The following is an 18,918-nucleotide window of genomic DNA, read 5'->3' as shown; positions in this document are numbered from 1 at the left end:
GGGGAGAAGAACAGAGGGGGAAGCAAATCCTGGCCTTAAGCATACTGTACACAGCCTCCATGGCTGCTGCAGAATTTAGCAACTTCCAGGAACTGCAGAGCAAGCCAATAAACACAACATCAGCTCCACTGCCATTCCCCCTCTCTACGGGAACGAACAGGAGTTGTGGTCAGTCTGCACAGGGAGAAAAAGATGCTCCATCTTGCTGATCAGACCAATCACCTGCAAGAGGAGAAGATCTGGAGTAGGGCTGCATGCCCTCAAAAGATCCAGGACTCTCCGATGACTTATGAAATCTCTTTCCCAAGCAGCTAGAGAGTGCATCTACTTCGGGGGAAGCTTTGCATCCTGTGGGAGCGGGGGTGTTGGAGATTAATTTCCAAACATAGTCTCCTCTCCCAGTTCTCTCTGAAGCTGTGGGATCAAGCTTACAGACTTGGATGTGTCACAGCTAATCCACAGGAAGACAGAATGCAGCAGTGGGCTTTGCTGGCTTGTTTTAGAGATCTGATGGCTAGCTGTAATTAACACTTTAAATGCTGCAAATTCTAAATTATGCCAGAGGGCAATACTCCAATCTGACTGGCTGCATAACATGGGTCACTACACTCAGCGCAAAACAAATCCAAGGTAATGCAACTTAAATTGGTGGCTGTATCAGATGCCATCTGTGCATGTAATCAGAAACTAACTTATCCAAGGACAGTGACATTGCTACCTTGACAGTTTACTCTCCTGCAAGCACTGAAAAGGCAGAAAGCTTTTCAAGAAATGGCTAACTGCTGGATGCAAAGAGTGACAAGAGGGAAAACAGTGATGGCCAAGGGTCTCGGAGTTCAGGGTCTGGCTGTTGTATGAAACAGATTCAAGAACCAGTGATGCTCTGGCACTGCCTGCAAAAAACAGGGTGTGTCTTCTCTCTAAATTAAAACTTGGGAATTGTGTTGTGTCAGTCTAGCAGAGCCTCGAGTACCACCCAGACAGCTTAAACTTTGTTTCCATGGTGCTGTCCTAACATGTGCTATGCCCTGTAACAGCTTTACTGCACAAAGGGGCAGCAGTTTTCTTTTTTCCTTCCTCTTAAGTAAAGCCATTACTTACTGCTGGTATAAACCAAATCCACCACATATATTAGCTACAGTGAATTTTCTTAACACAACTGAAAGACTAACACAGTCTAACCCTTGGCCTCTTCTAGCTTTTGTCTTGCCACCTCAGTTTTGTCTACACTAAATTTTTTAAGACTTCTGATACAAACTTTGCACTGATCCATGCAATCGGGGGTTGCAAATCTAGGCAGAATTCAGTCTATAAAGCTAGTGACTTCATGTTTTCCCTCTGTAGGAGTAAAATAACGTTCCCACACTCTGACAGAAACCTTTGCTCTGCACAGATTTAATTCATTACTTATGAATCTCTGGCCAACGTCACTCTGTTCATTTCAGTGGCTCTCTACTTGCAGTCGCCTCCTGAGTCCGGGAGGAGAGGGAACCTTTTTTTTACGATGTAGTGAAGTAGCCGAGAAGGGATCCCGACTAATGGCTTCACCAGCTTGTTGCTTATGTAACAGTCCTCTTCTAGAAAATCACCCAGGTAGCAATAATGAGCCGCCCTCTACAACTGCTTTACAGGGGGTTGGTCAGGAGCCAAGATATTTTCCAATGGAAACTCTTCTCCCAGGGAATCACTCTGCGTCGTATTTCAGATGAGTGCTTTGTTTTGTTTTAGGAAATAGGAGAAATTTCTTTTTAATTGTGCTATGCTTAGGTCCAAGGGCAGTTTCGTGACACAAATCACTGAGGAGTCACTATGTGGCCTGCTGGAATCATTTATGAGACCGGAATGGCAGCAGCTCTGCTAACACCTCAAAGGCAAGTGCCCATATTCCAAGCTTATGCTTTTGCAGGATTGCTTGGACCACCTGCAGGTCTTGCTTGTCTCTTTGCTGTGTCTGCACTGTGCCTAAGCTATGAGATCCCAGAGGTGGTACAGCAATTTAAAGGTGCCAGTTGATTGCTCTTTCCATATCCAAACTCCTCCTTTTGAAAACTCACTCTTTCCAGAAGGCTTTCCAATCCTCTTCATCTGGGGAGGGGTGAAACACAACTCTCTGCCGAGGGCCAGCTCCACACTCCAGGCAGCACAAAATGCTGTCTGCACCGGCTCAGGCAGAGCACAGACCCTTTCACAAGGTCTTCACAATGCTCCTCTGCAAGCATCGGTCTGTGGGTGACAAGGCAAGACACTGTTCCAAAACCCCTGTCCCAATCCTCTTTCTGAGGAAGAAATGCAGCTTAAACAGAGGTGTCTGAGGGAGTGGAAAGCATAGCTAAGTGGAGGGAATGTGGCTGCAACACTTTTCTCAGAGACTCTCTACTCCGCATCTCATTGCGGTTTCCAACTGTTCCCTCAGCTTTCTAAGCCCCAGGAGAGGAAACGCAGCACACACACTCTGCGCTGGGAGCACGCGTTGCAGGATGGGGCCCATGATCATTATTCTTATCACCCCACAGACTGCCTGGCACTGGCTGAAGGCTGTGGCTCAGATGGTTCTCTCTGCTCACAAACAGCTACGCGGCCTCTGCATGTGAAAGCCATTAAGCCACAGCACAGAAGCAAACCATGAGGCAAAACCCGTGAATATTCCCATACTGACAGTGCTCCGGTCCCCCGCTGCCAGCAAGACGCTGGGGTGCCGGCACTGGGCCGAACGCAGGTGCTGATGAGGAGCTATGTGCTTCCCCTCGAAGTTAACGCTTGTGTGGCCAGCTCTCCTGACAGCTCCACAAAGAGCACGCAGACACTGGAGAGCCGAAGAGCCTCACAGGGCCTCCCTCGTGCACGGTCCAGGGCCTGTGTGCCAGCACCGATGTCCTGCTGTTGGAAATGTGGCATATGGGAGCACCGGCAGTGGAGACAGGAACTGAAACATCTGGTTTTTCCGAGCCACACTTGGAAAGGCTAAGCTGTATTCCGCCCCTAAAACACAACCAGCCCAGCTGTGAGGCAAGCAGATGAACAGAGAAGTACAAAAATAGCCGCTTCTGTAGTGCTCTTTCAGGCAACGTGAGGTTGCCCTACAAAAACAAATATACAAAAAGGAACGATCCATGGGGGTTTTTTCAGCTATTAGAGGGACCCACGTGCTCACATCACTGCAACACAGTAAAAGGCTGCATCCCCTCAACTCACAGCTCTGTGTTCACAGCGTATTCCCACCAGCTAACCACCTCGGGTCTGTTTGCAGTGCAGCAAGAATCACACACAGCTTCCACGCACGGTCCCCGATGGGACTAGACACCGATGCTTTCACCAACCTGACCTAAAACCAAACCTGCACGCTTCAGGCCGGACTCACTCCACCCCCTTCCCGAGGCGTGGCTTTGAGAGAGAAACTAACAACTTTGGCCAACAGAATTCGTCTGGGCTCTCGCTTTCCCAGGCTTAGCTGTTCCTCGGGTTCCTCCCTCAGGAGGACTCAACCCACACCCCAGATCCTCTTTTTAGAGAGCCACTCCCACCTCTCCCTGACTATGAAGCATTTGCTGTAGCAGAACCTATTTAACCCGTTCCCAGCAGGACCCGTGCCCCCCTCCCGAGCAGGGAAAGGTTTTTACAGAATCCCATACAAGCCCCCGCACCAGGGAGAGGAAGGAGAGGCTTCACTGCCTGTCTCAACCGAAGCTGCAGGGAAAACCGCTCTTTTGCTTCTGGATCTGCAGAAGTCCTCTTCCCTGCTAGAGGAGCCCAGAGCGGCACAGATCCTGTGGGAGCCAGGGCCCAGGTCCTGCCAGGGGATGTTGCAATGGAGTTGTGAAGAGGCCACTGCTGGGGATCTGCAAGGACCATCAGCGACGTCTGTCCAAGAGGTGGGCACAGGCTCTAGCCAGGGCTACAAACTCCACCCTGGAAATCTCAGTTTCAAACCAGTGATTAGACCTCAAGACTTCATCACAGACATGCAAAATAGGATTGCACAGAGCCAAATGTGTTTCTTGATACAAGGAGCTGATATAGGCGGGCAGAATACAAGTTGCCCAGCTGTCTCTAGAAGAAAAAAGGGCATGGTATGGTGTCCCGGTACAATTTCAAATGAATACGAACAGGCTGGCTGAGTCCTGGCTTGGATCCAGAATCTGTGTCACTACAGATCGTCCCGCAGGCTCGTCACAAGCAAGAGCTGCTGCAGACTATGTCTGCTGTCAGAGTGAGTACAGCCGTCTCCCGATGATGCTCAAGAACATATGCCAGCATGACTGCAGCGGGAAGAGAGTCCCATCGCCTCCCAACACCGCGCTGCCGGAGGGCAGCCCGTAGACCCCAGACTGGAGGTAAAGCAGGGCCGCACGGTTAACACACATGCACCGCGACTGAAAAATGCCGTAGGTGGGAGATTCATTACCACAAAGTGAACATCGTCATTTCCTTCCATCAAGTACTGTTACCAAACCAGCGTATCACACTGTCTTAACACGGGTTGCCAATTAAATTAAAAATGACGCTGGATTAAACACAATAACACAAGACCGTATGCCACATCTGAAACTTCATTGCCGATCTCCGCTTATTAAAGTTTTTACTAGGTCTGATGCCAGGAAGCCAAAGATATGTACTCATTCCTTACCTGAGGGGAACTATTTTTACTGTTAGACTGGCAGAAACAGCTGACTGACGAATATTACGCTTTGTTTTGATTATCTCTGTTTAAATCCAGTGGTAGCACATCATCAAAATGGACGCAATCTTTTGAGGGAAAGGGAGGAGCTGGAAAATGAGGACAGAAATCTGTTTACTGGTCACAGTTCCTATAATATACCGCAAATGCTACAGATGGTCAACTTGCACGTTGTTGATGCTCTTCCTGAGGACAGCTATCCTTTAAAAAAATGGGAATGGCTGTAATCACGTTTTTTGCTTTTTGTGCCCTTTGCAAAGCAAAAACTGTTATATTTCAATTTGACATTTTTAGTTTTGGCAAACAGAGATGCCAACTTAGCTTCAGTGTCTAAGTAAACAACACTCCTTCGATATGAAAAACAAGCTAATTCTTTACTGCAAAGGCAGGTTAAGAAATAAGGGCCGGGGAGGTCTCATTTGACGCCCTCGTCCTCCTGTTGGGACAGGCAGCGACCTTCGGCAGAGCATGGTCGTGTAGGTGGCAGAAGCTGCAAGGGGAGCGTGGTGGGTAGCTCTGCAGCCTGGCAGTCGCTGTAGCTTTCCAGGGTTTAAGCCTGATCTCAGCGAGGCCTGGAGAGAAGGGGGAGCTGATGCTGGGTAGCAGCCGTTCCTCCGAATAGCAATAGCGCCGTAAGTGCAGCCCACGAGCGGAGCTGCCAACTTTCCACTGTGGAAGAGACAGAAATTTTCTCTTTGAGCCTGACAGCAACTGCCTAAATTGTGCTGCTGGCTATGGAAGGACTATTTCACAAGTGCCATGTCCCCCACGCTCCCCCGCGCACTCTCCTCACGGTAAGAGCAAGCACCTCTCTCTGTGCAGCTCCCAGCCCGCTCCACCCTGGCACTGGAAAGGACGTCTTTGCTCCTGAGCTGTCCTTCTTCACCCCCGCTTACCTTCCTATTCACTTATTACAACTCAGAGAAATGTCTGGGAACATATGGGGTAAATAAGAGACAAGATACAAAATCAAGCTGAACTGCAACGATCAATCAAAGGACAGCAAAGCTTGAAGAAATGGAGAAAGGATGACACAGAAACGCATTATGGAAACCACAGTGTGGAAAACGCGGCACGACAAGAGGTAAAACAAGGAATCCCATTAAATGGCAAACAGAGAGAGAAGCATTAACAAACCATATGAGTCTGTTTCACCCTACCTTCTGATTGAGTGATTTTCTTTTTAAAACCCCTCTTTGTGAGAGCAGAATGAAAGCAGCTGGATGAAACGCGAGAGAGACCTGGCGGGGGCTTGCCAGCAGGAGAAACTGTTCGCTCCAACAGGGAAAAAGCCACATGCAGAAGGACACCACCAATAAACTTAAACATTGCAGGAAATACAGGGAAAAAATCAATGCAAACAGTACCTGGTAAAAAATACACCAGATGTCAAAGGAACCCCAAAAGATGAGGTGAGCAGAGACACAGTGTTCCTTTCTACTAACGTCTGACAAGGGTCAGGAGCGGGCATTCAGGCAGCAGGTCTGCCCTCTGCCCAGTGGGGCTGTGAGATGTTTAGCTACGGTTTCTTAATGTGTGGTTTTCTGTCGCTACCAGGGTTTGTAGGTTTGGCTGCACCAAATTGCAAATCGCAAAATCTTTAAATGCTGGGCTAACGTCAAGGAAGTGAGACACCTTGGTGCTGCTTGGGATTATTTCACTGCAACTTTTGCCACGGAGCAGGAACACCTCCAAACACCACCTCTCTGGGGGATGCCTTTTCTCACCTAGCAGGACATTTTTGTTAGTACATTTTTAAACACCACCAAAAAACCCACAAAGTTTTAATTTTAAAAAGGGTAAGTTTCTCAGTCATGGGAACAGCACTCAAATTTCTCTGAAGCTTTAGGAAGGAGCGCAGTAAACAACCCAGACCTTCTGCTCGTGCCATCGCTGTAATGGCATTACGGTGACACTTCACTAACACCAGAGACCATTACGCTCTGATAGAATAATGCAGAATTGCCTCCTTGTTCGGTGCTCAAACTATAGTTACAATTTGCTTATGTGATTGGTCCCTTCCACAGACTGAATGAATCTCGTTTGCAAAATATTTATCTAGCACCTCATTTGGGCCTTTTTCCCCCCTCCAAAACTTCTTACAAAAGAGAAACACAGCCTTGTTTTCGCTGGGGATATGGCTTCTTATAAGAATGACATTCCAAGCTGTTTAAGTTTTTTCTAGGAACAGCAGTAAAGCTATTTTGCCTTTGTGGACTGGACACTACTGTACAGACACGCCACTGCTTGTGGTTTTACCTGAATTGGATTTTAGTTTTAATTAGACTTTTTTTTTCCCCAATAGCTTTTGAAGACACCTTGAGCCTTGAAAAGGCTTTTACTGCATCACATAACAATACCAAAATCTACTGATCGTTGCCAACTCCTGAAATTTAAAATATCACAGACTGTACGTTCCTGAATCATAAAATCTGTTTATTTTAAGAAGCTTTGCTTAGGTGAAGTCACCGGCTAGGCAGTGTAACCCCAGGGCTCACTGCCAAATCCACAAAAAAACCCCGCTGGGTTTTGGATGATAGTTATGACTCCCAAATCTGCAAAGCTTCTGCTTCTGCAGGAGCGTGGTGATAGCAGAGCTCCTCTGATTTCAGCTTCGCCTTCTTACCCATCCACAAATAGTATTCCACATCAATGAAGGAAATATAAGGCAGTTTCAACTCCAGTCTTTTAAATCGAGATTCTAATCTCCACTTGAAAACTACCACAATACTAAAGATGTGTCAGAAATAGTCAATATTTGCAAGGGAAAGTCAGAAAATCTTTAGGAGGTTTATTTCCAGTTGAGGAATGAAAGAAGTGATACCAGCTCATGAAACAGCTAAGTCTCAAAGTAAACGTGAACAAAATCCGGTAGCCCTGAAAGCAGAGCACTTGAAAAGAGATCAGATCAGAGCATTTCTCAGATGTAGAAACTCAGAAGTGCAAATGCTGCCACTTGAAGCGCGTTGCTCTTATAGTTTTTTATGTTGCGCACTGCAGATTATTTGGAAAAACAGACTTTGCTCTTGATTCCAGCCAGACTTTGCGTTACACTTCAAGAACCCGACTCCGGCGGTGGGAGGGGGCCAATATTCCCATTCGGTCTGCCTGGAGACTGCTTCCAGCTAGGTATGTAGCGTCTGCAGGCAGCAGAGCTTATTTCCTTAGTGATTCTTTGGATGGGGCATTTGTTCTGTACTCCTAGTAACAGTGCTGCCGAAGTTGGCATTTATTTCTTCAAAGTTGCTACGTCTATAACGTCAGATACGAGAGGAATTCATTTCCTAGGCCTTACTTCTACAGCTAGAGGTACGGTATCACAGTTGCTGAGCGCAACTGCTAGCACACACACGCCTGCCGCAGAATCAGGGAGCTTTGGCGTTGGTAATTTTCTGAACTTGGCCTTCTTAAAGGCTGTTTTTGTTTCAGACTAATAGAAAAAAACAGTTTTGTTGAGATATTAAAAAAAGCTTTCCTCTAATGAGAGAATAGACAGCGATCATTAAAAGCATTATTTACTTTATCTGTCAGTGTTCAATAAAGGGAACATGAAATGAATAGACAAAACCGCTTGCATAACGTCACTGTGTGATGAGCCAGCGTCCCTCTCATCCTGACAAAACTGAATCTGTAAATCTTTCATGATTACAATGACGACGTAAGTACACATGCCTTCTTTCCCATCATCAGGAGGTCAAACAGGGCAGTGAACTTCTCCCCAAAGGAAATCCATGTGCCACAGCAGACCGCTTCAGCACCTCTTATACCAGTCATCAGAATACTACCAGCACACACTTTTTCAGCTGAGTCGTGACTGTACACACAAGATGATCTGCTGGCTGACAAAGACGACTCTACAGTCTGAGTTCCAAACACAATCATCCCTCAGCGGAGCAAAGCTCTTCCCCTTACCGCACTGCTCTCAACAGAGCTGTAAACAAACATTTCTCCATCGAAATCGGAGGAAGATGTCAGTAACACTATCCTGCCGTTTCACTCCATTTGCTGTAGCAGATTTCCCCTTCCCATATTCCGGGCACTTTGTTTTGTTGACCTGCAAGAGCTTTATGTCCAACTTCAATTTGTCATTGCATAATAGGATCTAATCCAAAACGTTCTGGGAGCTTTTACAACTCAACGCCTCTGAACAACAATAATATAAACAGTCTCAAACACTTACTACCAAAGTTAATAATCCTAGAAACACACTGTAATAACCCCGAATCCTTAAAAAGCCAAATGAAGGACTTATCATCACAGTCTTCAGAAGGCTGCTCTACAAGCGACCAGCGAAGTGCTGGCACGTTCCACCTCTGTTGCAACGGCACATTCAGTCTCCAGAGCTGCAGATCCCCGTGCCTAACTGACAACAGATAACGCAACGTCAGAAACTCCTTAATAAAAATCAGTCTTTCCCAGTTAGGGACTTTCTGCAACAAACAATAGCTAGTTTGTTTGGAAAAGTCTAAACGTATCTTGCAAGAAAACAGCTGGAAAACACCTTGTCTGCTGGATTTAGAGACATGCACATTTTCCTGAAGTTAGCCTAGATGCATCTTGCCGACCTGCAATTTAATGTTTACTGCGGTGCTTCTCAACTACAATATCTCTTAAGCTATATTGACACTAAAAAGTGGAAACTTAGTTAAGAATATCCGAACAGAAAAGCAGACCCTTAACTTATTGAAATACCAGTAGAAATTAGTTCATGTGAGATTTTTCTACTGTGCCGGGCCCCACGTCATCTCTCCTACATGAATCACTCCATGCTTTTGTCTCCTCAAGAACAGAAAAGTTGCTCCCTAAGGAAAACAAATTTAGGTTCAAAAATGAATTTAAAAAAACCCCCACTTTTCCCCTAAATCTGTTTTTTGCGTCATACAGTAACTTTATTTAAGTGACTGAGTACACGGACCATTCTAATGCCCCTCCAAGAAACGTATCTTTCGGACTGATTGTCCCAAAACAACAAAACCAGCATCTGGACACAAACACAACTGTCACCCCATCCTAGCACTTGCATGGGGAAATTTTTATTTGAACTTGTTAATTGAGTCTTCTGGATTTGCTGTTAACAGGACAGTGTTTAAACCACATCCAACCGCTCATTTCCCGACACCATCCTCCTCCTGCGATTTCCCCCAGAACCTCAGAAATAAAACTCCCGGCACAAAACCTCCTGCCCCTCCGGCGCAGCAGCCCCCCAGCTCTCTTTAACGTCCCCTACGGTTTTGCCCAAAATACCTGCCGGGCTGTCTCTGATCTCACACGCTGGCGTTATCCAGCGTGCCCCGCGGGTTGCCAACTCTTGGCAAGACACGAGTGGTGTTACCAGACGGCCCGGTTCGGGCTGAATCCTGAAAACACTTCTCCAGCGGCGGAGCCGAACGCATCCTCCACGGCCGTGACTTTTGGGGGCCATCAGCCCAGCTGCTCTAGCCCTACCCTAGCTGAAGCTACCGAGCCCCAGCACCACTGCCAGGCTGGGCCCGCACCCTTCGCACACTGAAGCTGGTTTCCCTTTTTCTTCGCTTGGGCCACTTCTGCCCACGTCTGACCCCGCAGGCTGACGGCAAACTTTCCGCGGTGTCTCCATGTTTCTCCCTCCTGTCACCCGTCCCATCTCCATCACGGCCCAACGCCAAACAACGCTCAAGGAAATACCCGAGGACGAATTAAACTGCCGGGCAGCCGCGCTGCGAGCGATCGCCCCCGGCCCGGCCCGGCCCCGCCGCCCGCCGCCGCCCCGGGCCCGCCGCGCCCCGCGGTACTCACAGCGCCGTGGCGGCGGGAGGGATGCCGGCCCCCGGGCGCTCCATCCCGCGGGCAGAGCAGTTGACGAGGCAGGCGGAGCCGGCGCAGGTACAATCGGCGGCGCAGGGCTGGCAGGCGGGGACCGGGGACGCCCGGGCCGCCGCCAGCCCCCCGCACAGCAGGGAGCAGAGCAGGCACCAGCCCGAGAGGGGCAGCCGCGCCGCGGGGACGCCATGTTTGCGCTGTGATCCAGTGTCTCCATTTCCAAAAGGCATCTCTCCCTACGGGCATGGCATGGCCCCGGCCCGCCGCTCCCCCGGCCGGCCGGCCGGGCCCGGCCGCGCCCCGCCCCGCTCCGCTCCGCTCCCGCCGCCCCGCTCCGTGTTCCCCCCCCCCCCCCCCCGCCCTCTCCGCGCCGCCCGGCTCAGCGCCCGCCCGGCATGGCGGCCTCCCCCCCCCCCCCGCCGCAGGGCTGGCGGTACGCGCTGCTCGGCGGCGGCGCCCGGCCCGGCCCGGCCCGGCCCGCTGGGGCTCCCGCTCGCCGCCCTGACAGCCCCGGCCCGGCGCCGCTCGGCTCTGCGCTCCGCCCGGGCCGCGGCCGTCGCCTCCCCGCTCCGCCTCCCCGCCCGGCGGAAACCCGGCGCCGCTCCAGCCCCGCCGCCCGCCCGGGCCGCCCCCGCCGCGCCGCCGCCCCCCGGACGGCCCCGGACGGCGGCGAGGGCCGGGGCGAGGGGAGCGCTCCGCTCCCGGGCGCGGGGCTCCCGGCCGCGCTCCCGGGCCGGGCCCGGGGCACGCGGCCTCCCGGCCCCCGGCTCGGCAAGGGGCGGGGGGCAGGGGGGCATCCCGGGGACAGGGGCATCCCGGGGGGCAGGGGGATCCCGGGGTGCAGGGGCGTTCCTGGGGAGCAAGAGGATCCCGGGAGGAGGGGGATCCCGTGGGGCTGGGGGATCCCGGGGGGCAGGGGGATCCCGAGGAGCGGGGGCATTCCTGGGGAGCAGGAGCATCCCGAGGGGCAGGGGCATCCCGGGGACAGGGGCATCCCGGGGACAGGGGCATCCTGGGGGGCAGGGGGATCCCGGGGACAGGGGCATCCCGGGGGCAGGGGGATCCCGGGGTGCAGGGGCATTCCTGGGCAGCAAGAGGATCCCGGGAGGAGGGGGATCCCGAGGGGCAGGGCGATCCCAGGAGGAGGGGGATCCCATGGGGCAGGGGGATCCCCGAGGAATGGGGGCATTCCTGCAGAGCAGGAGCATCCCGAGGGGCAAGGGGCATCCCGGGGGGGCATGGGGCATCCCGGGGGAGCAGGGGTTATCCTGGTGGGAGCATCTCAGAAACCAGACAGGGCGGGCAATGGAGCGTGGAGTTCTGCTGGACCGACGCTTTGGTTGTCTCACAATTACAGGGGGGAGCTTTCCCTCCTCTGCGCGCAGGGGTGATGGGCAGAGGGGAGCACGAGCACTCATCTGCACCCTCCTTGAAGGCTTTTGGCGCTCAGTTCCCGCGGCTGGTGCCCGTTCCTGAGGCCGCTGCAAGCCTGTTGAATCCAGTACGAGTTGCAGGGTAGGGTGTGTGTTACACACCTCCAGCACAGTAGGTAATTCAGATATCTTGGAGAGAGATGGAAGAACAAGGCAGGTACTTTTCAGTGCGGTTTTTTAATGCTAACCATAGCAAAGTCATCGGGTTTCAATGCCACTCGCACTCTGCACTGGCCCAGGGCACTGGGAGGGTTCTGAACTTCAGGCCATGCTTCAGACCGGGCCAGACCTGGTGAGGTCAATCCTGTCATTATGTGATGGCTCCTCAGGGACCCGATGGCTCCTCAGGGATCTGAACTCATTCCAGTTTGAAGTGACTGAAGAATATGACTAAAATAAAGGCTCTATACAACCAAAGGAAGCATAATTCTGTCATTATAGAGGGCATCTCTTCAAAACCAACTCCAGCCCTGTTTGAAAGCGGTGGAGAAGAAGGTGTGATAACTAACAATTTTACAGGGACCCTAATTTGGTAGTGTTTAGTATGTGCCGTGTTACCGTGTGATGGTATGTACGGAACACGGCCCCAGCCATCAGGCGAGGGGAGGATACAAGGAAGCTCGAATAAAACATGGAAGAAGTTGCTTTTGAACTTGTTCCGTGCCAGATCACTCACTCTGCAAACCAGAGCTGGTGGTTCCTGTCTGGCCGAGCAGGGATTTCTCACCATAAACGCAGTAAAGATGTATGTGTGGTAGTCTGTGCGAGAGGTGAAAGCCTGGCTCTAGACGGCAAGCTGCTGGTGGCTGTCTGACCTGCAGAAAGGCGGAGGAGACGGGGGGGGAAGCGGTGGACCCGGTGCACAGTGCCCAACGCTTCCCTGCAGTGACTGGCCTGGGAAGGGACATCTGAGAGGCATGGACCCAGAGACAGAGTGGTAAATCCTGCACATCCTCCACAGACAGCTGCCGTTTTGCTCAGTGGGGGCTGATGGCTAACGTACCAACGAAAGGCCCTTTCTCCTTCTGAGATTTGCTGATCCGGACTAAACTTTCAGCAGGGTTTTTGCTAAATGAAAACAAGAGCATCTGGCTCTTCGTTTATGCAATTCCCTTAATTCTTGCAGCCATTCACACCCTTTAAAATATTCATATGTAACATTTTAAGTTCAGTGCAGCACATGACTCCAGCTCAGCCTTGGCGTCAAGCATGCAAGTGTCCACGGGAGTCCCCAGGACTGCCCACATCCAAAACTGAAGCCACGGTCCGCACAATCATGGCTGTTGCAGCAATTACTGTCTTTATGAAAACCTCTGGAAGTGCTGTCTGGCAAGTACCTCTGTGAGATGGGCTGCCCCTCCACCGTACAGGTGAGTCACCCGCCTGCAGAGAGGTTGCACCCCTCGAACAGACAGCCGCCCCGATGCCAGGGTGAGGGGCATTTTGTACTTCTCCGAAGCAGCCTGCACAGCCAAGCAGGGCTGCCTTCTGTCCCAAGCTCCCGCCGCCCCTCGGGGCTGCGCCCCTCGCCTCCGCCGGCTTTAGCTGCTCCCCCGTGCGTTCCCCAGCACTCCGCAGCGCTCCGACAGCGAGCGTGCTGGGGAGCTGCCGTCCCGACACTCTACAGCAGGCATTGTGTCAGTGGGGCCCTGTCAACTGGTGGGCTCAGGAAATCTGCCTGGCAGCTTTCAAGGGAGAAACCACAACAAAAAGGGGTGGGAGAGAGACATGCTAGCTGTCCGCAAGCATCCGAAGAGTGCAAGCAGCAGGGAGCCAGAACAATTGTTCGGGGTGGTACCAGACGAACGACGGGAGCCTCAGAGCCTACTACCCCCGCTGTTCCTCTTCTGAGAATAGACCTGGGGGAGAGGAGGGCTGGGGGGGGCATGTTTGCCTCTCTTGGTGGCTGGCCTTGCCTAAACCTTGTGTCTGTGTCGGTGCAAAACGCCCTCGCTGGAGTCCTCCCGCCTGCGGATGCCTGCCTGCGCGCACTCGCTTTGGGGGCCAGGTCATGGCTTTTCACCGTGCGCCGCGTGATGGCTGCTGTGGTCCTGCAAGCCCCAGCTCCTGCAAGCAGGCGAAACGTGGGCATCTTCCCTTTGCCTAAGAGAAAATAGCTGATCGTTGCTGAGCTCCCTCCACCTCGGGTACACTGTAACCTTTGAAAGCTCAGGAAAGAGGAGGACGATTAGCCAAGGGTGACAGGCAGTTTGGTTTTGAATCACGTAGGGTTTTTTAAGCCACTTGTGATTTCGGGCACGTAGGATTCTCGAGGGAACAAGGGACTGACCCGCTAGCACTGGGTGTACGTCCACTGCGGGTTATGAAGCCTGCGTTACACCTCCAGAGCTGCTCACCGCCTCCCTGCTCTGCCTGGTGTGCTTGATCCAGGACGGTCCCGATCCAACAAAATCCGTAAGCACCTGCGTGGTTTTAGGTATGTGTATTGTCCCGCTGAAACTAAAGGGGTGATATTAGCTGGGGCTCTGGCTTTCCTTATCCAAATGCTGAACAAACCTTAAATAAGAAGCCTGATAGCATCCGATTTCACTCCTTGGCATGGTCCTTAATGTATGTGAGAATTTACTTTCCGAAAACGTTTTGTGCCTTTTGGACTTGAAATCTGCTTGAAAGACACATTGTCTTTTGCATGATGTATTGTGCCCAAAATAGCTCAGCGGTTCCTACTTCCTCATGTGACTACGATGTATTTATTTCCGCTCCCTCAATTGTAAATTGCTTTTGGGGTTTTTTTTTCCCTTTCTTCTGTACTGATGCCCATATTTTTCAGATAACAGCAAGGAGAAAATATCCTGTCTATGGATTGTAATCAACAGATTAGATCACTAATGTAATCCAGCAGATGTAAAGAAGTTAAGGGCTCTCCCCCAAAAGCTAGGGCCGCCAAGCTGTAATGAGGGAAACGAACAAGGAAATAATTGAGTGAGTGGGAAAGGAGACAGCAAACCTCGATACAGCTGCAAGAGAATAATTTGTTCACATCGAATCACAATTTTTGGTCTTGGAGGACGGTCTTGTCGCTGAGTGGGGATGGGTTTTAAAATGCGAACTGCAGAAAATGATGGAAGTGGAAAATGTACTCTGGGGCTGGGAGGCTGTTGCTCACTGCGAGGCTGGGAATGGCTTGTTGTGGGGAAGGGATTCTTCTGGTTCCTCCTACTGGCAAGCAAACAGAGAGTTTCTCAACACTGTTTACTCGAAGCAGAATTAAAACCCCAACTAAGAGGGTGTTAATTCTCACTGTCCCACCAGTCCTGCAGGCTGAACGCACCCAGAACATCAGCAGCGGCAGATACACCGTGGTCAGCAAAACGTGACGGAGCTGCGGCCGGCTGGGAATGTCACTGCTGCCTCTGGGCCCCTCCAGCCAGATCCCGAAAGTGCCGCAGATATCTTCAGCGGCACCCAGACAGCCCTGAAACTCCGCTGTGCGTGGCCAGACCCTGCGGCACCCCCTCCCTGGCACTGCATTTCTATACATTAAAGCGCTGTTTTGCTCACGCCTGCAGTGCCCCGGTGCAGAGGGCCATGAGCAGCTGGTGCGGAGCGGGCTGTGCTCCCCGCAGCCGTGTGCTGCAGCCAGTGTGCTCTGCAAAAATCCTCTGCACAGGCACTGCACCGGGCTTCACATGAGATGCAATGGTAGCCGCTTTTAAAACCCACACTGGGAGCAAGTCTCTTCACTGCCTTGCCCTCCCATGCTGCTGCTTTTTCTCTCGCCCAGGAATCCTCTGTCACATTTACGCATGGGGCAGCGGGTGGGCAGGAACGGTGGGGACACCTCCATGTGCAGGTGGACGTTGGTTTGGAGCCGGGCTAGCTGGGCCAGGACAGGGAGCCTTCTGCCTCCAGCAGCACGTGTCCGCTGTACCTCGTGTGTGGTTTGAAAAAGGCAGGAAAAAATACCCCACTTGAACCTTCTGCCGCCTTACCACGAGCTTTGGTCCCTTGGGAGGGCAGCTGTATTCACGTATGGCCGTAGCGCTCGGTTTGCTCTTATTTCCCTGCTTAGAAAGTAGTCCTGCCTGACGGAAGGAGCACAACTTGTCCTCAGCAAGCGTCCAGGGGGAGAGAGCTGCCCCGTGTGCTTTTGCATGGGATACGGGTAGCCCAGAGGAGGTGAAGGTCTCTGTTTCTCCTGGGAGGAAAGGGCTGGTTCCATCCCCGCACGTTGTTGCTCTGCGGCTGCATTTTGCGTGCCCCTCGCTCTGCAGAGGGGCCGCGCTGGCGTGATGCTACGGCCCGTCCTGCAAAGGGGGTACCTGAAGAGTGACCCCCCCCCCAAGAGCCATCTCCTTCCACCCAGACCTGGCTCCTTACTTCGCCTCCCGCTACGAGCGTTCCCCAGCTGTAATCCCTGACCCAGACCACTGCAGCCAGAGCCATAAACTCTCCATCGCTCTCCCCCCCCAGGCCCCCCGCCGCAGCCCAGACCGGCCCCGGCGGTGGGGAAGGGGGCTGCCCCGGCCCCGGGGTGAGGGACCCGGCGGGACGCGGGCGGGCTCAGCCCCTCACCGCGGCCGCCCGGCGCGGCGGTGCCGGTGCCGGTGCCGGTTTGCGGGCCCTTGGCGCCCTCTAGCACCGCCTCCCCGTGCTCCTCCGGAATAAAAACCAGGGAAAAAAGGCTTAAGTGGCCCCAATAAGCAAACGTGCCCTAAAATCGGATGCAAATGGAGCCCATCAGGTGCAGCAAACCCCGGGCAGCCCGGGCCGTCCCTACCACCCGTGACGGACACCGCCGTGGGGTGAGGATGATCCCAGCTCCTGCCCTCGGCCTCCTCCTTGCACGTTGTGTGCATGCGCACCGAGAGCAGCACAAAATCCATATGGTCAGTGCTATCTACGTGTGATGGACCGATTGCTGTGCAGGACGATTGTCCCAGCTCGACCACAGAGAGAGGAGCCGTCTCACACTGTGTCCCGAGCAGATTTAATCTGTGCTGGATGAATAAAGCAGCAATGCACCCACCAAACTGCACATCTGCAGTCGCTGGGCACAGGATGCTGTAGACGAGGCAAGGAGGCATCGGCTCGACCCAGCTCTCCTGGCAGCGTGGGGTGCCCACAGCCAGGTGGGATGGATGCTACCACCCAGCTTCTCCCCAGGTGACTGGAACAGGGACCCTCCGACTCCCCAGACTGGGCTTGGGGTCAATGCTTTCCGGCGAGGCACGTGGTTGTCTTTTAGTGCTGGGTTTTCAACTGCTCGGGGCTGAGCTGAGTCAGCAGCGCCGGCACGAGCCCCTGTTGGGCTTTTTCTGGATTATTTTTGTGGACAGTTTCAGCTCAGGAAGTGAATTTATTCACGCTGATCGTTTTCATCTGTTTGACGTAGTGTGAATGCAAAACAGAGCTGAGTGGTTTTACTGACAACACTTTCTGCTCAATAATTAATTGGTGGCAATTCTGCTTTTATTTACCAAACACTCTTTCAAAGCAAACCAAACGTCATGATTTCTCTCTCAATAGTTTTCGATGTTCAGGGTTTTCAGGGGTCCTTGGCTGATGGAGGGACATTCCTATCAGGCTGAACTTGCAGACTCTTGGTTTCTGGCTGTGGGTGCTCTCTGCCCCTTCCCACTCGGCTGTCTCCCACGTCAGCTCCCTGGGGAGCAGTGTGCACACTGGAGGGGTTTATAGCTGCTCGGGATTTTCCTGTATGCAGGTCCCTGCCCGCCAGCAAAGGCAAGGTCAGAGGGGTTGCTTCGACTGGAGACAGGATGGATGGAGAAGTGGTTTGTCCTCAGGCACTCGTTATATCAGAAACTTCCCGGGGAGCGTGCTGCAAGGCCCGGCCGAGAGCCGGCCATGTGCCAGCAGCGCTCGGAGGACGCCACGTGCTCTGCGTGCACACAGCGCTGCTCGGAGAGGCCGTGAGAGCTTTGGGGCAGGGGCCAGGTGGCAGGGCCAGCATGGCAGGGGGCTTTCAGCCACAGGGCTGGCCTTATGTCACCTTTGGCCACCACGTACCCCAGTCCCCCCGAGAGCTGATGCTGCTGAAATCCCCTCTGCCGGCTGCAGGTGTGTCAGTGCTGGCAGCAGGGACAAAACAGCCCCAGTTTCTCATTTCTTGTGGTGCTGGAAAAGTCCAAAGCGCAGGGAGGTAATAACCAATTCAGCCGGGAAGATGCTGGTGAGCGCTGACTGCAGGAGCCAGGACGAGGGCTGCTCTGTGCAGTGGGTGCCCCACGGGGGGTCCGGCCTCACTGCACCGGCCCTGACCGTGGGACAGGGCAATGGGCAGCGAGGGGCCAGCGGCACCCGTCCGGCCGCAGCACGGTCCCCCCGAATTGCTGCTGCTCTGGGCCCGTTGCTATAGCAATGCTGATGTCGCAGCGCCGTCGGGAGGCATTGCAGTGCTGGAGTTGGCATCTTTCATTGAGGTGAGTTGAAGCCATCCTGGGTTTTAGCTGGGTAAAAAGTTGGGGAGCGGTCAGAGCTGCTCATTTCCCCACCGCGGGGGCTTCAGGAAGCCGTCTCCCCTCTCCCTCACCTCTCGCACCCACCGTCATGGCGTCACCCTGCCCTGCCCAAGGGGAAGGCTCCCGGCCTGCTGCAGAGAGCCCAGGAGAAGCATTGCCTGGTACCAAGCTTGGGGCGTGATGGTCCTGTTTCCACCGCAGATGCCATCGATGAGAGGAGGTGAAGGCTGAGGCTTCCCCTCCCCTCTGCAAAGGGGCCCCTGCGACCATTCGCACCCAGAAAGCAGAGTGCAGTAAACGCGCTGATGAAGCTGAAGCCAAAGGGCAGCCGGCGAGAGGCACAGAGGCAGAAATGTGGGCTCAAAACCTTTAGGACAGGCTGAGTTTAAGGCTCCTTCCACCCCCCTCCAGCCCGGTAAAAGCCTGGGGTACTGGCACCCCGGCGGGGTGAGAGGGTGTTCCCTGAAACGCTGGTGAGGCATGGCCCATCACACCACAACGCATCCACTTTTGAGAAGCCAGCCTGGAAAAGTTGCTTGCCAGCAGTTTTTTGGCTTTGAGTTGCCTG

The 18,918-nt window shown here is 53.1% G+C and overlaps 1 protein-coding gene across 1 annotated transcript in view; it reads right to left on the bottom strand.

Annotated features, from left to right (window-relative positions):
- Positions 1-10,704, bottom strand: part of PKD1 (polycystin 1, transient receptor potential channel interacting) — a 95,628-nt gene extending 84,924 nt beyond the window's left edge. Inside the window, 1 exon segment of the mRNA XM_050905724.1 lies at positions 10,451-10,704. Within this exon segment, the coding sequence (XP_050761681.1) occupies positions 10,451-10,704 (254 nt within the window).
- Positions 10,705-18,918: the final 8,214 nt, after the last annotated feature.

Source organism: Gymnogyps californianus, chromosome 15 (genome assembly GCF_018139145.2).
Source record: "Gymnogyps californianus isolate 813 chromosome 15, ASM1813914v2, whole genome shotgun sequence".
Classification (NCBI taxonomy): Eukaryota; Metazoa; Chordata; class Aves; order Accipitriformes; family Cathartidae; genus Gymnogyps; species Gymnogyps californianus.
This window is presented reverse-complemented; position numbering and strand designations above follow the sequence as displayed.